This window comes from Nycticebus coucang, chromosome 19 (assembly GCF_027406575.1).
Source record: "Nycticebus coucang isolate mNycCou1 chromosome 19, mNycCou1.pri, whole genome shotgun sequence".
Lineage (NCBI taxonomy): Eukaryota > Metazoa > Chordata > Mammalia > Primates > Lorisidae > Nycticebus > Nycticebus coucang.
Genome location: NC_069798.1, coordinates 5,815,841 through 5,834,410, shown reverse-complemented (window position 1 = coordinate 5,834,410; position 18,570 = coordinate 5,815,841). Strand labels below are relative to the sequence as shown.

The 18,570-nt window shown below is 46.2% G+C and overlaps 1 protein-coding gene across 3 annotated transcripts in view; it reads right to left on the bottom strand.

Moving 5' to 3' along the window:
• Window positions 1-18,570, bottom strand: part of LAMA1 (laminin subunit alpha 1) — a 168,223-nt gene that overhangs the window by 66,923 nt on the left and 82,730 nt on the right. For all 3 annotated transcript variants that reach the window (XM_053571812.1, XM_053571813.1, XM_053571814.1), the window contains exons 17-29: window positions 17,801-17,928; window positions 16,252-16,338; window positions 15,130-15,341; window positions 10,454-10,560; window positions 9,526-9,706; window positions 8,784-8,920; window positions 7,862-8,098; window positions 6,584-6,727; window positions 5,847-6,026; window positions 4,351-4,536; window positions 3,684-3,811; window positions 2,870-2,990; window positions 1,808-1,945 (exon numbers count right to left, since the gene is read on the bottom strand). In XM_053571812.1, the coding sequence (XP_053427787.1) occupies window positions 1,808-1,945; window positions 2,870-2,990; window positions 3,684-3,811; window positions 4,351-4,536; window positions 5,847-6,026; window positions 6,584-6,727; window positions 7,862-8,098; window positions 8,784-8,920; window positions 9,526-9,706; window positions 10,454-10,560; window positions 15,130-15,341; window positions 16,252-16,338; window positions 17,801-17,928 (1,986 nt within the window). The remainder of the gene's footprint in view (window positions 1-1,807; window positions 1,946-2,869; window positions 2,991-3,683; window positions 3,812-4,350; window positions 4,537-5,846; window positions 6,027-6,583; window positions 6,728-7,861; window positions 8,099-8,783; window positions 8,921-9,525; window positions 9,707-10,453; window positions 10,561-15,129; window positions 15,342-16,251; window positions 16,339-17,800; window positions 17,929-18,570) is intronic.

The following is an 18,570-nucleotide window of genomic DNA, read 5'->3' as shown; positions in this document are numbered from 1 at the left end:
TAGCTGCACCAAGGGAAGATGAAGCATGGAAAGTTGATCACCTTCTACGCGGCCTCTGTCCCCAGGACTGACTAATTACATCTCACTTTGTTTGCCTGAAATCAATTCTCCTTAAATCTTTAAAGGAGATCTCATTTTCTCCATGAGGCCTTTGCCTTTGCCTGGGGCACAAGCGTTTTAGCTATTTGCATCTTCATTAAGTCCATTTTACTTTGTATGACTGGAATCATTCAACTCCACATATATAATGGAATTAGCACAGACTAACATGCATCTTTTCTTAAGGAGGAAAACACGCCCTACTTCTTTTTCCAAATTCTCCTGTGCACTGCCATTTTCCCAGTGGAAACTGCCTTAAAATTCCACACACAGCAGACACATCCTTATGATCGGGAGGAGGAGGAGGCGACTGGTCATGGTAGAGGGCAGGTTGTGTGTGAGCCCACGGCCCTGGTTCTTCTGTGCTGCCTGTTTCCTTGTGATTTAGCCACAGCCAGAGTCTCTCAGGCTTCCGATGTGTCTTTCTTGCTGGGCTGCTCATTTCCCTTCAATGAATTTTTTACTTGAGGCAAGTTAGTCTTGGTGCAACTTACACAAGTGGCTAATCTTTCCACCCCAGTTATTTAAAGAATGAGGACTTGGGAGTACGGCCTCCTGGGTTTAAGCTAAATCTCAGACACAGGAGTCTGTCCTCAAGGCCGCGAGGCTTCCATTGGAACACAGGGGTCTGTCCTCAGGGCCACAAGGCTTCTGCTAGGACACAGGAGTTTGTCCTTAGAGCCACAAGGCTTCCATTGGGACATAGGAGTTTGTCCTCAGAGCCACCAGGCTTCCATTGGGACACAGGAGTCTGTCCTCAGGGCCACAGGGGTCTGTCCTCAGGACCATAAGGCTTCTGTAGGGATATAGGGTCTGTCTGCAGGGCCACAAGGCTTCTGTTGGGAACACTTAGTACTTCTCAGTGGTCAGATCTCTTTTCACGTCCCTGAGATCAATCTTGGAGGAAGGTGGCCCCGAACCAAACACACACTAAGACATAAATCATTCATTGTGTTACCTTCTCCCAGGAGAATATGCAATTTTTAAAACATGCAATGAGAGGGCAATACAAAGACATAAAATTTCAACCTGGGCATTAGCTTGTGTTAGGATCCCCAGGTGAGCCCTCGAACCTTCAGGTAAATTTATCATCTACTTTGACTCCAGGTACAAGTGCTGGAGGGAAGACCCAGGTACATGGGGCCGCCGTCTGGGAAATGCACCAGCAGGCAATTCAGTGCCTAGTGAGATGGACAGGCTAGACCATCACAGAGTGTCCTCACGTGGACCCAGATGGTCTAGCCTACTACACACCTAGGCCATGTGGTTCAGCCTATTGCTCCTGCCCCCCACCCCTGTGCAGCATGTTACTGTACTAAATACTGTAGGCAACTGTTACACATGGTAAGTATCTATGTGTCCAAATATATCTACACACTGAAAAGGTGGTATTATTAATAATCTCAGAGGATTACATTGTATACGTGGGCAGTCAACTCTAATGTGGTTGGTTACATGGTCTGTGACTGCAGTTCCCAAATTAACACAGCCCACAGACAAAAGCATCAAAGAAGCAAAATTTATAACAGAATTTCTGCCAACAACGTCAAAGCATCTATTATGCCTTCCTCAAGGAAATATATCTTATATTTAGCTCAACTTAACCTCTTGCTAAACTAAGGGATGAGCTAACTGTGGAGCGGTCATTTGCACACGGAGCACCTGCAGGATTCTGGCTTCAGGCAAGTACCCACTCAGCTCAGCATACCAGGCACTTTCCAGTTTCCGGATCACAGGTGTCACTATGGTTGTTGCAACTGCAGGGCACGCAGGGAGCAAGCAGAGGGCGCGGTGCCCCACCCCCGCCTTCTGGGAGCTTCCCTCTGTGGTACCCAGGGGCACAGTCCTGAGGGGATGCAAAGGGAAGAAAAAACAATTGATTACAAAGTGGGCAAAGGAATGGAATAGATATTTCTGCAAAGAAGACATACAAATGGCCAATAGGTGAACGTGAAAAGAAGTTCAATATCACTTCCCATACTACTTCACACTCTTTGGGTGGCAACTATGGAAAAATAACAGAAAATAACAAGTGTTTCTGAGAATGTGCAGGAACTGGAACCCCAGTGTACTGCTGGTGGGAATTCAGAATGGCACAGCCACGCGGAAAACAGCGTGGAGTCTCCTCAGGTCTACTCCTGGGCATATATGGAAAAGGATGGACAGCAGGGAGCTGAAGAGGCATCTGCGCACTCACGCTCCTGTCGTGTCATCGACAGCAGTTACAAGATGTGCACTGAAGGAGGAACGCAGGAAAAACACCCGGGACACCCACGTGGAGGAATACTACTCAGCCTTAGACAGGAACGAAATTCTGACACTTGCTGCAGCATGAGTGACCCTCGAGGACATTATGCTAAGTGAAATAAACCAGGCACAAAATGACGAAAGACAAATACTGCCTGATTCCCTTAGCATAAGGCACCTAGAGCGGCCCAGGCCGTAGAGAGAATGGGTTGAGCAGTGGCTGCCGGGTGGGGAGCGGGGCAGGGACTTGTTGAACGGGTACAGAGTTTTCACTTTTGCAAGATGAAAAGCATTTTCTGGAGATGGGTTGTAAAACAGGCTTAATACCACTGACCTGTACACTTAGGAATGTTTAAGATGGTAAACGTTATCTATGTATCTCCTACCGAAATTCATGTTTTTTTTTAATTCAAAAAGAGAAAAAATGATATAAGAGAGATGCATGAGTTCTGTCCATCGCTTGGAGTTTCAAGCACATTTCAGCCCCAGGCCAGGAAATAGACTTGGCCTGAAATCTCCCTACCTGACAGGAGAATCCTGCGGTGCCGGGGGGACAGACACAGTTCTCGAGAAGGGACGCCACCTCTCTGTCTGGATGCTGCTTTTCAGCCTTTCTGCCAACCTCCATCGAAATATTTGAGATTCTGTGCAAACATTACATGCAGAAGTAAGAGGAAGTGCTAACGTGGGGGAGACTTTCTAGAGACACGGAGAGGAGTGAGATTTGCACATATGCTAAACCAGAGCTTGCTCCCCCGTCGGGAGCAGTTACCACTCATGTTTATAAGTGAAATACATTAAAGCCCAATAGTACTATCTTTACACTTTCAGGCATTTCAGAACTTGAAAATATTACAGAAGTGTGCCCCAAAGACCTCTTCTAGTACTGATTTGGCCAAGATTTACTGGCTTCTTTTTAAACATTTATGCATTTTTTGAGACACAGTCTCCCTCTATGACTGGGCAATGAATGGCTTTCTTCATGGGTTGAAGTCGTGAATGAGTAGGTGGCAATGTTCCTTCCACATCATTGCCAAGAAATGGGCATCAATGCAGGTGCAAGGGCAGAAAACAGCAAAAAAATTCTCCTTTGGGCATTTTATTTTCACTTAACATGTCACCATATGTACTTATACTTCACATCTCCATCTGCATGTGATAGCTGATGCCGTAACTCACACCTTCCACTCTGATGCTAACACCTAATAAGTTTTGATGAGGAACGGAACTACACGGTAGTGATGAAGATGGCAGGGAACGGGAGTGAAGCCAATCAAATGCTTTCAGTTCGGTTTCAAATCAGGAAAATATTCAACCCCCTAGAAGCTCCCGAGTACCTGCTTTGCTGCAGTCCTTGGCCGTATGATGCCTTGATGAGAATGTACTCAATGTTGCTGAGGACAGACATAAAGTCTGAGCGCAGGACGGGTTCTTCAGAAACAGAGTTAAAATATTTCCAAAAACTCTGTGGATGAAAAACACATTCAATTAAGAGTACAAATTCCGACTGGCAAAAGAGCTTCCAGAGAATGTGTTTCTTTAATAAATTTCTCCAGAAAGGAGCCCTGTTCCACGTACACCATTAGATTTAACTGACAAATACGTCCTGTGACCTCCACAGTGACAGGCCGCATCAGTCTCAGTTACCGATAGATAATGTGTTAGAAGGCAGTGCCAGCAGCGCAAAGACAATGCCCCAAAAATATCTGCAGGGAGAATGAATAGACTCTGCAACTTCCAGCCACATCCAAAGGACTTCTGCACCAGTATGTCTATACAGAATAAAGGATTTAAGTTGAAAGTCCCACAAAATTGACATAAGCCTAATATACACCTCTTGAGACTATGAAATCTGAATAGTTTTTAGCATTCTTGCTAATAAACCCACTGGAATTCTGCTCCCAGGGCTTCTTGCTCATGTTCTTAAGCAGCTTCCAGCTTTCATTACAACCACAGCAAAGTTCACACCGTTAAGGGACTTGTATGAAAAGATCACACCCTCACCTCTTTCATTGCTATTTCCTGTTCCTGCCTCACTCCGTTCTCTGGAGCTGGTGCGTCCAAGTAAATAACTTGCTTTCTGGTCCGGCCCCCTTTGATGAGAACTTGAGGCTCAAAATTGGAGGTGCCGACTCCATCCGAGGAATAGAAGGCCACGCTGTACTTCAGTTTGCCTCCGTACGCCATGAGCTGGCAAGTAAGAGAGAGTCGGTACTCCTTTGACACAGCCTTGGTTTAAAAACATTTCATTGCAAGCCTGCTGTCGTGTGAGAGAAATCTTATACCTTAAAAATACATCACATGGCTGAAGAATGTTGTCTGGAATTTGCTTCCTTTGATTCTGTTTAATTATGGATCATGACATGGACCTGCATTACACAGCTTTCGATGATACCAACAAAAGTGAGCTCCCAAATAACAAATAATCAATGCAGTAATGACCCTAACTATTTTCAATCTCCTTTAAATTAAAAATTACCTATTATCTAAAGGAGTGCTGGATATATATGTATACATTTTTAAAATGGGGGTTAATTCAAATATAGACTCCAATGCTCATATAAAGAAAAATGCAGGTGATGCCTTTCATGATTCTTCCCTGGCAGGTTTTTCCTCCCCAAATGCTTGATGTTCCAGAGAAGAGCTTCTCACCACAGCAGCTAGACTTGTATGGACCTTATAGTAGTAAATACAATGCGCTCATGTGCTGCATAATGACATTTTGACCAATGTACTTTTCTATGTTTAGTTATGTTTGGATACATGAAAACTTAACCATCATTTTCCAAGAGCCTTCAGTGTTCAGGACGCCAACAGGTAGCTTAGACGTATGACAGGCTATACATCTAGGGATGTGGTATCAGCACAATAATGAAACCACCTAATGACTTATTTCTCAGAAAGTAGCCCTGTCATCAGTGGTGCACATGCTTGTTAAATGATTGCTTTAGGAAGGGAGGGCTGCGGCAAGAAGATCACTCGAGCCCAAGAGTTTGAGGTTGCTAATGAGCTATGACACAGTGGCACTCTACCCAGGACAACAAAGTGAGACTGTCTCAAAAAAAAAAAAAAAAAAAAATTCAAGACCAGCCTGAGCCAGAGCACGACCTCATCTCTAAAAATAGTTGGGCATTGTGGTGGGCGCCTGTAGCCCAGCTACTCAGGAGGCTGAGGTAAGAGAATTACTTGAGCTCAAGAGTTTGAGGTTGTTGTGAGCTATGATGTCCCGGCACTCTACCAAGGATGACAAAGCAAGACTTAGTCTCAACAGAACAAAACATAGAAAAAAATTATAAACAAATAAATAAAATAAAAGACTTCCGAAAATGTTTACATTTGAGAGGATTTTTATGAATGTTTAACTTCTTTATACCCTCTTACAAGAGGACATTAACAATGACTTCTTTTAATTACAGGCCACCACAGACTATGGTGACTTTAAACTATCTCCAGATCCCCCAGGAAGCAGGGACCAGCTCTAGGCGGGTTGTACCCCTCACCTGGTCTCCCTGGAACTGCTTCGGCAGCCGCCAGTAGAAGGGCTCTGTGTGGACATGTTGCCGGACAGTCACGGCGTCCAGCAGGACATCAGGGGCCTGATAGTAAACCCCCTCGGTCGTGCCCCTCAGGTTACTCTGAGAAACCACACGCAGAAGAGGCTGATCTGAGGCCAGCACTACCTGTCATCAAAGGGAGAGAAAACATGGATCAAAACATGAATTAACCATTCAAAGCGTGATTCATAGGTTCCACCACTGTCTCGAAGATGAAACAGTTCATTATTAAAATAGGAATAAATAAAGACTTTCCCTTTAAACAAAACCTCTGAATTAAAAGTAACTGAAAGTGCTTTATTTTTTTTTTTAACTATTCAAGGATTAATAGCAAAAAAGGGCTTCAAACTACTGAATTCAGGGTCCAACTATTGCTAACTAGGGGAATGATCAGTGACTTGTAGGAGATAGTTGAGATGTTGAGGTTTTTATCTTGTCTCCAACTAAGGCTTTTGACAGATTAGCTAAGAAACAACACTGAACGCCTTTAGTTCAAGCTCCATTTATTTCCCTGGCCTGCAGACATGAAGTTCTGATTCACGTGCTAACTCAGATCGTCTCCCTAGAATTTCTGATGCTGTAAGAACAAGATTCAGTGGAAGTGCTTGACTGTGTCTCCTACCCGACCCAAATCCCAAAGGGAGAGGGACTGCAAACAGAACATTTTGACTGTTGTGACTTACTGGGGTCCTCACGTAACCCTCTAGCTCTGAGCAGAGGTGGGACAGCCCAAAGCAGAAGCAGGGGCTGCACCCCAGGGGGTCGTCGGCGCTGAGAGCGAAGGTGCCCTCTCGGCACTGCCTGCACTGGAGGCTGATGACATTCTCCTGAAGGGGAACAAATAAGGGACTTATCTTTACCACAAAGAAAGGAGATGCAATTTCTGAACATGCAGAAATGAAAAACAAAATAATTCTAAAAATTATTTTAGATCCATAAACATCATTGTTTCTTTGGAATGGGGTCCCTAACCTCCCCAAACATCAGTTCTCTCAAGACTCAATCAGTGATTCCCAAACACAGGTGAGTATCAAGATCATCTCGGAAGCTTTTGGAAAACACAAATTCCCTGGTAAGCATCTCCCTGGGAGAGCCCTGGGATCTGTCGAGCCCTGGGATCTGCCTCGGGTCCCCACGTACTTCTGATGATCTGAGAATGTGGGGCACCACTGACTAGGTGACTATTAAGGCAGGTCCCTGCTGTTCTGAGAGTCTTTTCTGAGAACTGGTATCATAAAATGTGGCAGCCAGGGAGGTGCCTGTGGCTCAACGGAGTAGGGCACCAGCCCCATATGCCGGAGGTGGTGGGTTCAAACCCAGCCCCGGCCAAAAACTGCAAAAAAAAAAAACCGTGGTACCCAAAGCAGGGAGACTGATGATTCCATTATTATCCCCAGGACATGATATTTACACGAGTTTTCCCTTCCTCATCAAGCCTCCACCCAGCCAGAGGGCTTCCCTCCCCACCCACAGGGAAATAACTAGAGAAGATGGCAATGGGCTCCTGATAACAAAGCACGTGGGGGACACTGATGAAATTTAATGTGACGTCGAAATCTACTTCCTGGGAAAATATTATAATACACGAGAGTTTCCTTCAGTCTGCCGGCACATCGCAGGGCCAACCAACCTCACAAACCTGCCTGCAGCCCTGTGTGATCTGGCTTCCCTGCATACGCCAGACAGATTGGCCACCCACCCATGATCAGAAACTCAAAGTGTTTTTAAAGCCCTTCCACCCTCTGACACTTGTAAATAACAGTTAAAATTCCATTTCTAGAATCACTCATGATCCTAGAAGAGCATAGCAGACTTTAAACTCAGGCATGGACGGAGCGTGATGTTACTAAGAGAAGCGTCCAAAGCCAGCTGCTTTAATAAGTCTTTTTAAATAGTCAAAGCCCAAGAGTGACAAGGTTGAGTGAGAGGGAGGAATGGAGGGCGGGATCCGCGGCACATACCTTGCAAGAACAGGTTCCAGTTTCCTCTGCACAGCTGCAGAGACCCTGGCCCAGGTCACAGGTATCTCCTGCTGTCCCCCTGGGGTCACAGTCACAGGGGACACAGTTTGGAAAGTCTCTGTAACCCAAAGAGCACTGATCGCAGCTCCGTCCAGCAAACTCCAACTTGCACTGGCAATGGCCGGTGAGCACGTTGCAGTGGTGGCTGCTCGACCCCACAAGACTGCAATTGCAGGCCTAAGAGAAGAAATACTAACTGAACAAAAAGGCATCTCTTACATTTTCTTCACATACACATATTTGGATTGCAGGAAACACTAAACGTGGGAAAGTCATGCAAATGAAGGCTATGAACATCTCCCTCTCACCACTGCTAAACAGAATCTCTTTGTCATGTGACAACCAGAGGCAGGGACTGCATTGCTGGACAACTGGGGATCTCAGTGATGCACGCACATTAGCCCAAAATTGTGAAGTGAAATTAAATATAGCAGGTCAAAACAACCTAGCAAAGTTATTTTGGAAGTTATTTCTGAAGGTTTGTTCTCAAAACACAAACCATATCCACATTTAAATGAAGAAAATTACATAGAAAACTGGAGCTCTTCAAGATTGCAAACAGCCCCCTAGTAAAGCGATTTGGGACTTTCTCTTGGAAGGTAGTGTACCTTGCATGATTTACTTAAATGGCACAAAATTTGGGAGGGAGGATCTTTTTAACTACCCATCTCCCAATTAGGTTCTTGCAGAAACCTAAGATTAAGGTGTTCTAAGGGTGCTGACCCTCCACCTGATTCCTACAATCTGTACTGAGTTTTAAATACAAATACAGAGCTATTCGGCAGGTGGAGGATGAGTGGATACTGTGGAGAAGAGGAATGCCATGTCCGAGGTACACGGACGCATGGAAGGCAGCGCGCACCTGGCAGCCCTTCTCTGGGTGGTGGCCCCAGTGGTCATCCTCACATTCTTCACACTCCCTGCCCCGAGTATGAGGAGGGCAGATGCACTCTCCAGACTCCGGGTCGCAGCTGTTCTGTGTGTGCGGGCAGTCACAGGCTGGAATAAAGACACACGTTTTGTTACAGATCTGGGTGGCTAAAGGGGTAAGAGCTGATGTTGTTAGTTCCCTTTTATTAATAGTCTGAACCACTCTTTGAGTCCTTAATGGCAACTGTGATTCCCAAGACCCCTTCAAGTCTGGAGACGCTACCAGGAGAATGATGATTAGGATGGAATGGGAGGAGGGGGACAGAGAGAGAAAAGAATGGAAAAGACCTGGCTGGCAGGACAGAATGGCAGAGGCAGTATTTCCTGAGCACTTAGTGCCAAAGCTGTGTTAAGGACTATCCATATGACCCTTACGACAACTTCTTAAGGTAGATTATAATTTGCTTCGCCACTTTACAGGTGAAGAAGCCAAGGGTGAGAGAAGTTAAATAATTCATCTAAGCTCACACAATTAGTAAGCAGTACAGTCACGACCAAAAATTATGCTTGTATCCTGACAGGTGTTGGGAAACAGGGGAGAGGTATGAAGTTCTACATATAAAGAAAAGAAAAAGTAAAGAGGAACTTTAGAGAAGTAAGTCAAACATCGAGGGAAGGCTCAGAGACGTCTAGGAACAACCATGAGGTCTGAAACAAGGGATTCAAGAGCTTACGCGTGCAGCCGCCATCCTGGTACGCATAGAAGCCATGGGCACACCTGTCACACTTTTCTCCAGCCACACCTGGGACACAGGGGCATTGGCCTTCGTCCGAGCAGTCGTCCGACATGGAGCCGGCCGTGCTGCAGTTGCAGGGCAGACAGCCACGGCCCGAGTCCAGCCCATAGTAGCCCGGCTAGTGCGGCAGAGGGGGAGAAGCAGGCAAGGTACGTTTAATAAGCAACTGCACTACCAGCTTGTTTTCCAAAACACACAGATGCTTTCTAGAGTCATAAAGCATTCACGACACGGTTCCTACCCTCACAGTCAGTACCGACTCTCCAGACACGGACGCGGCATTCAGCAGCCATGCTCAGGGAGTCAGCAATCTCATCTGAACCAAGGCCAACGTGTCCATTATAAACATCACTGACAAATTCATTCTTCCCTCCCTCCCTCCCTCCCCTTTCTTCCTCCTTTCCTTTCCTCTTTCTTTCTCTCCTGATTATATAAAAATAACTGACAAATTCCTTTCATTCTTTCCCTCCCTTCCTTCCTTCCTTTCCTTCTTTCTCTCTCCCCCCACCCTCTTTCTTTCTTTTTAACACAGCGTTTCCTTCTGCGCCCTCAGTGGAGAGCCATGCAGCAGCATAGCTCTAGCTCACAACAACCTCAAATTCTTGGGCTCAAGTAATCCCCTTGCCTCAGCCTCCCACGTATCTGGGACTACAGACACCTGCCACAATACCCAGCTAGTTTTTTCTACCTAAAGTATTTTTAGTATAGAGGGGGTCTCACTCTTGCTCAGGCTGATCTTGAATTCCTGAGCTCAGGCGATCCACACACCGCAGCCTCCCACAGCGCTGGGATTAGAGTGTGAGCCACTGCGCCCAGCTAACCCACAAATGCTTTAATAACCTGCAATGGCCAACAAGCCTCTTACCAAGCACTGGTCACACTGCTGTCCAGTGACATGTGGTCTGCAGTCACAGAGTCCAGTCTCCAGATGGCACAGGGGAGAGAGGGAGCCCTCCCCATGGCACTCACAGGCTGACACATGCACAGAAAAGACATGTTAACATTCACATCTGGGTGTGGAGACCCTAAGAGTCTAATCCCCAAAGGAAAAAATATAAACATTCAGTATTTCTAGTCACAAAGGTAAAAATAAGTACAATTTGCAATCAATTAAAAAATTCAGCATTTTTCTCAAAAGTAAAACCCAACAGGTATGGTAGAAGGAGCCATCACAGAAAAGAAATAATTAAACCTATTAAGATAGTAACTGGAAACTTGACCACTTTAATGAATTCCTTAAAAGTTTTTAAGTGACCTACAAATTTCCATGGATAATCATGCAGTGGAGATTTCAACATCAGCTTAGCCAGACACTCTCATTCCAACCATACATGTATTTAATATTTGAAAGCTCAGTTATCGTATAATCTAGATAAGTACATATTAGTATTTTATTTCAAAATTATAATTAAAAACACTTTCCTTTCCAAATGACTCTAAGCCATGAATCACAGGTAGTTTCAGGACAGACATTTCAGATTTATCTGAAGTTAACACACTGATGTTTAAAGCTACCAAGTTCTTCTCTAAGTGATGGGATTTAATGGGTGCAAAAAATGTTAAAGCAATTATCACAGGACAACTGTCAGTATGTGCTTCAGTTAAAATATTTCATGTTCACTGACAAAATGTCCCAGCCATTATTTACGAATGTTCGGTCTCAGGAAACGTACGTCTGTCCTGGTATAACAATGTGAGAAAAGAAAAGAAAAAACTTCACAAAGAAGGTTAAGCCTGGCTGGGCACAGTGGCTCACGCCTGTCATCCTAGTGCTCCGCGAGGCTGAGGCAGGAGAGTTGCTTGAGCCTAGGAGTTCAAGACCAGCCTGAGCAAGAGTGAGCCCTTGTCTCTACTAAAAAAAAAAAAAAAATAGAAAAATTAGCTGGGTGTTGTAGCAGGTGCCTATAGTCTCAGCTACTCCAGAGGCTAAGCCAAGAGGATCACTTTAGCCCAAGAGTTTGAGGTTTCTGTGAGCTGTGATGTTACGGCACTCTACCCAGGGCAACAGCTTGAGGCTCTGTCGCAATAAATTAAAAAAAAAAAAAAAAAAAGGAAAGCCCAAGCACAGCCCGCAGGCGGCAGGCTGGGGGCTGGGGTGGGAGGCGGACCCTGGAAACCAGAAGGATGCTGCTCAGAAGGCACTGGCATGCTGCCTCCTCCTCTGTGCATGGCTGTGGCTGGCCTTGCTCAGGCCCCTGGGCCACTCTGTCACCTTCTGCTTTCCTGGTGTGAGCGAGTTAACGCTGTAGTCCTGTGAAGCCCAGCTCGCTGCAGCCCTGCAGGGATCCCCTCTGTCATTCCCATGGCCTGTGAGCACCGGACTGCTGACTCCTCAGCACAAGTCCCTTCTCAACTCTCCCCCACCAAGCACCAAATGACCCCTGCCCCTGGTAAGTCCCTATCTGAACTTCCATCTCTCCAGCACCCTCCCTTCCTCTTAGCACATCCCAATCCAACTTCTGCACAGCGTCAGAAGTCCAGCCCCTTCTCTGCTGAAATTGTTCTTCCTGAAGTCTCCAAGGACTTTCTAGGTGCCAAATTCAGAGAACGCATTTCAGCCCTCATCTTACTCTTTCTGTAGAATGAGACCTATTGGCCTCTCTCTCTCCCTTTTGAACCTCACTCTTTTTTTTTTTTTTTTCCAGACAGAGCCTCACTCTGTTGTCCCAGGCTAGAGTGCTGTGGTGTCATAGCTCACGGCAACCTCAAACTCCTGGGCTCAAGCATCCTCTTGCCTCAGCTTCCTGAGCGGCTGGGACTACAGGCACCTGCCATGACGCCCAGCTACTTTTTCTACTTTTTAGTACAGGCAGGATCTCACTCTTTGCTCAGGTTGGTCTTGAACTCCTGAACTCAAGCAATCCACCCACCTGGGCCTCCCAGAGTGCAAGGATTCTGGGTGTGAGCCATGATGCCTGGCCTTGAACCCCACTGTTACCGAGGTGTTTGGGACATCCCTCTTCTACTTCTGTTCCCATTCCTTGTTCTATCTCCTGCCCTGTCTCCAGCTCCCTGTCTCATTAACCCTCCCCTTCCTCTGGAGAATATTTAAAGTCAGTGTGGGCATGAGCATCACAAAATACCAATGATAATATAAAATCTTACTTACTGTGTGATGTGCCAGCCAGTTTATATCCCCATCACATTCAGTATTTCTTTGAACCTTCATAGAAAACTTAGGAGGGAGGGACTATAATTTTCTGTATTTTTTGGTATGAAATCTAAAACTTATAAAGATTACATAACTTTTCATGGGTCAATACCTATTTGTAGTTCTCTCTCTACAGCAGCGGATCTCAACCTGTGGGTCTCAACCACCGGAACTGTTTCAAAGGGCCGCAGCATTAGGAATGTTGAGAACCACTGCTCTATAGTAATCATTATTATACCAATTATTAATTAAAATATTATTCATGCTATAAATAATTTTAATTTAGAAAAGTTAAGTTGCCAGTTACTGACTAGCCAAGTACTTTACATGTCTTAATTCTCTTTAGTACCCTACAATATAAAATTTCTACCCATTTGACTTTTTTAAATTTGGCTGCTAGAAAAAAAAATTTTTTTTTTTTTTTGAGACAGAGTCTTGTTTTGTCGCCCTCGGTAGAGTGTCGTGGTGTCACAGCTCACAGCAACCTCAACCTATTGGGCTTATGTGATCCTCTTGCCTCAGCCTCCCGAGTAGCTGGGACTACAGGTGCCCACCACAGTGCTGGGCTATTTTTTAAGAGATGGGGTCTCGCTCTTGCTTAGGCTGGTCTCAAACTCGTGAGCTCAGGCAGTCCACCTGCCTGATTTTTTTCAGACAGAGCTTCACTCTTTTGTCCCAGGCCAGAGTGCTGTGGTGTCATAGCTCACAGCAACCTCAACCTATTGGGCTTATGTGATCCTCTTGCCTCAGCCTCCCGAGTAGCTGGGACTACAGGTGCCCACCACAATGCTGGGCTATTTTTTAAGAGATGGGGTCTCGCTCTTGCTTAGGCTGGTCTCAAACTCGTGAGCTCAGGCAATCCACCTGCCTGATTTTTTTTTTCAGACAGAGCTTCACTCTGTTGTCTCAGGCCAGAGTGCTGTGGTGTCATAGCTCACAGGTGCTGGGATTGCAGGCGTGAGCCACCACCCCTGGCCGCTACTAGAAAATTTTAAATTACATATGTGGCTTACATTATATTTCTATTGGACAGATTAGAATAGAAAAATAATAAAAATTATCATTAGCAACCATTTAATTAATGCCTAAAATTTAAAATTTATGATCCATGAACTTCTCAGAAAGGCCTTAGTATGTGCATACAATTATGACCATTTTATCTACAAGGAAATAGTGTCTCAGAGAGGTTAATAGATCTGCCCAATGTCACACAGTTGGTTCTGCAATCAAACTCTCATTAGTCAGACTTCAGAGCGCAGCAGCCACAGGTGTGCTTTTCTCCTACACCATCATCATGTGTAGCTTCCCAGCAGATTTGGACCAAAATTCTCCAGCCACCTATCAGAGTACTTTATATAGCACCCGGGAAATGCCGGGCACTTAGTAAGTATTGCGTGAGCAAAGGAATGAATCATCCAGCTCACAGCAAAGATGAAAAGAAATGACATGAGGGCTGTGAAAAGATTCTGTAAACTCTGCAGCATTACCCAATTCTAGTTATCACTAGTGTCCTGGTAGGACAACACTCCAGGTGGCTGCCCGGCTGAAGATCAGGTTGATTGGCCCAGAGCTATACTAATGTACACAGCTATGGTTTAATAAAAATAAATAAATAAATAAACATTTCCATCTCTCATGCAAGTCTGGGAAAATGAGGTTTCTGTGTGGCTAGCGCCCTCTTGTGTCTCCACATTGCAACATCACAGCAGGACTTGGGCATTTACATGAAATTGTCAAAATAATTTCTAATTGGCACTTCCACTCTTTCGCTCCTTCTTCAGGAGTCTGAGGGCTGCGTCATCCCTAAGGCTAGTCATCTCAGGGATATGCAAATGTACTTTTCTCCGTGAGTGGTTTGACACAATGCATAAATTCAAGGCTCAAAGCAGGACTCTGTGGAGCCATGGTGGGGTCAGGTAGGGTGGCTGAGTCATGTACTGCCGAGATGTGTGAATGTCATGCTTTCTGCACTTTCCAGGTAAATGTGCACCGTTTCCCACCCTTTCTCTTGGACTCAAATCCCATCAGCCTCCTCCAACCTCTTGTCATCTCTGACACAAATGTGAGGGGCTTTGAGCATCACTCTTCCTTCATTAAGTCACGGGGGCAGAGCTGGCACCTCGCATAGTGTCACTTTCTCCTTGAGTGGAAGGGGTGCACACACTCAGGCCACTGACCTTCACGGATAGTAACTAATCAAGCTAGTCCCTAATCAAGCTAACTTAGTGTAGTTGGGGAGGAACTGGGCTTTGGGTCTATCTTAGATCAATTACAGACCCTGCATTAGCTCCTCAAGAAAAAGCTACCTGCCAGGCTGAGCCGCGATCGCCACATGTGAGCAGGTGAATGGAGGCTTTCCATGGTGATACACGACAGCCCCAGGCACTCACCGCGGCAGTTTTTGGCGGTCACGGCATCCCCGTAGAAGCCCTCTGCACACCTTTCACAGTGGGCACCACCTGTGTTCCCCACGCACTTCAGGCACTCGCCGGTGACAGAGTCGCAGTGACCAGGCTCCTGGGGGTCCACGTTGCCACTGCAGTCACATGGAACACAGGACCCCCCGGGCACTGTTGGGTTTCCATAGTAACCGTCTGCGCATCTGTATCAAAGATTGAAAGCACCATCAAACACACACAGTTACTCAAGACCTTGCCTCATTATGCAGGGACTCCCTGAAGGGCTAATAAATCAGACTGATGCTTCACCCTAAGATTTATTGTGAAAGGGATACAACTCCGTGCTTGAGTATTCACAGATCTCTTTCACCCATCCTAACATCCAGGGAGAGGGTCCAAAATGAGAAATAAATCCAGGGATGTGCACGCAGAGCTGGGCTGGAAGAGGTGTACACAGGGAAAAACAACACTGGCTTTCAGGAGCCAGAAGACAGCTATTAAATCAGACCACCTGTCACCTACAGAGTCACCCAGAGCCGTGGGCTTCTCAGGGGAGCCAGAGTCCTCCACTCCTTGCTGTTTCCTGTTGTTACTGGTGAGAACTCAGATTAGCCCAAGGAGAAAGAATACCACTCTTTAAAAATTACCAGCAAGTTGTAACATTCAGTTTTAACTAAGATATCGCTTTTTCTCTATGATTCTATGAAATAATATACACCTCAAAACTCCAAAACCATATTTTACTACGTATTTAGAAATAAACAGAGAGAATTCATATTCAATTTTTTTTTTTTTTGAGACAGTTTCACTTTGTTGCCCTCAGTAGTGTCATGGCGTCTTAGCTCACAGCAACCTCAAACTCTTGGGCTCAAGCGATCCTTTTGCCTCAGCCTTCCAAGTAGCTGAGACTAAAGGCGCCCGCCAAAACACTCGGCTATTTTTAGAGATGGGGTCTCATGCTAGCTCAGGATGATCTCGAACTTGTCAGCTCAAGCGATCTGCCCGCCTTGACCTCCCAGAGTGCTAGGATTACAGCCACCGCGCCCGGCCTATATGTAATTTTTTAAAAATGTTACTGCAGCTTTCTGCAAACAGTGGGGCAATGCAGAGTACCTCTCACACCAAGCTCCCGAGTACCCGACAGCACACTGGTCACAGATCACTTCATCTCCTTCATCAAGGTGGCAGGTGGGGCTGAAACTGTCAAAACATTAGAATGCAATTTTTCAATGGATGGTGCAGAAATTCTAAATATTTACAATGCTTAATTTCTACCACTCCTGTGCTTACAAATTTTCAATGGGTCTTCACTCCTTGGCTCAGAGTCTGAGGCTTCTAGCCACCCAGCCTATCCTGAGCCTCGTCTGTCTCTAAACTGCGTTCCTGGGCACTGGACATTCACTGCTCCCTGCTCCTCTGTCTCTCAGCCCGAAATGTCCTTGCTTCTACCCGTCTCTGCCCGGGTTAACCCAGATCTGCTCAATGCTCAAGTCAGTTGCCTCTTCCCTCAGGAGGCTTGGTTGGATGCTCCTGTTAAGACGGGTCCCTTTCCCTGAACTCCCCAGCACTACGTTCCTGCCTCAGAGCCCTGCCCACGCTCAGGTTAGAGTGAGCTCTCTAAACCCTACATGGTTAGGAGTTCCTGAGACTCCCAAAGACCCCCTTCAAACCCTACTCCTGAATCTTAAGGAAGCCTGCACGGGGTGATTGATGGTAACCCGATTATGGCAAGTTGTCAGGTAAAAAATACTTGTGGGGAATTCTGTGAGAATGGGTAGAGAGAGAACTCTGAGGGTTAAACCAGGGAGAGACAAGGAGGCTTTAAAGCCACTGACCTGTGGGACACACACTCCCTAGCAAGGCTTTGAAGGCCTGGCCCCGCAGGCCCCATCCATACCCCCAGGCCGTCTGCTCCAGGGCCCTTCTGCTCTCTCCCCACTGGACGTGCCGCTTCTACTGCCATGCCTTGGGGCACCAGCTCCTTCAGCCCAGAACACCCACCTGTGCCCCAGGTGGAATCCCGCCTCCTTCAAGTCTAACAGAAGAGCTTCCTTGGGGTCATTCCTGCAACCCCCAGGTAGGTTGGGCACTGACCTCCCTCTGCCCCACTGTCTGGTGGACAGCTCTCCACTAAAGTCAGACCACATGTAAGTCCCCGGGGCCAGCAGCCAGGTGTGAACAGTGTGATACTCTGCCCACCTGTGTCACAGCCTGCACACAGCAAGCATGCAATAAATATCTGTTGAATCATCAAATGAACTCAGGTCATTCTCATGTAGCCTCATATATACAAATTTTGGTCATTAGATCAAAAAGTCCCTAGGCCCAGGGACAACGTGCTATTCCTGTCTGTATTTCCCTATCTCTCAGCCCAGTGGCAGGTGAACATTACAGAGCTGGGACAGAACTGATGACCAATGGTAGACAAGAGGGAAAACGTGAGCTATGTCCTTGCTACCACCCATCTTTCCTTGCATACTTTAATACCCTAAACTTTTCTTTTTATGGACGATAACCCACCCCTCCATCTCCATCAATCACCACTGGGCAAAACTGACACTCTTAATTACACACACAGAGCCTTGCTCTGCAGACGCCGGTGTGCGTCCTGGTGGGGGTCTGGCCACACTGCAGGAGCCACTGGTGGAGCTTCGAGGCTTACTTGTTGGAGGCCGTGGCAAGAGGGCAAGCGCAAGGCTGGCAGTCCGCTGGGGTTCCTCGGGAAGGCTGCCCGTAGAAGCCGGGCAGGCACTGCTCGCAGCCGTCGCCGGTGGTGTTGTGTGTGCACGCCTAAGGTATAAGCATGAAAAGAAGCAGCAGCTCAGGGTTCCCTACAGGATTTTCATGTTTGCATACAAACACCTCGAAATACAAATGGAAAAAAAAAAAAAGACAAAATGCTAAAACCAGTTGCCAAAGTTATAGGCATATGGGTTCCCTATCTTCAGATTAACCACATTAAAAAAATGTAATTTTTATCAATGAGAAACCTAAGAGCTTTTGCCATGCTGGAGTAACAAGTACTAGACTTGCCCACTAGAAAACTAGACAAAATGCATCTAACAAGGGCCTGCAGTGTTGCAGGCCTTTCTTCTCGGGGTGCATGCCAGGGGCAGGGGCAGCCCAGGTGGGCACGGTGGTCTTGCTCTGTGGGGGACACAGCAGAACTCAGAATCTGGGAAGGCCAGAGTGGGCGGGATTCAAGGCAGAGGACTGGAGCTTCATAGAATAATGGCACCAGAAATCTTCATTGAATACTGCTACTGAATACTAAGCTGAATATGGCTACTGAATACTAAGCTTCTCAAGTACATAGTGAAACTCCGTGATGCCAAAGAAATACAGGCACTTTGTAAGCTAAAAAATTCAGAAGTCACACAGAGCTAAGTGACATTAGAATTCTGACCAGTCAGTATGGGAAAACCCTGAGAA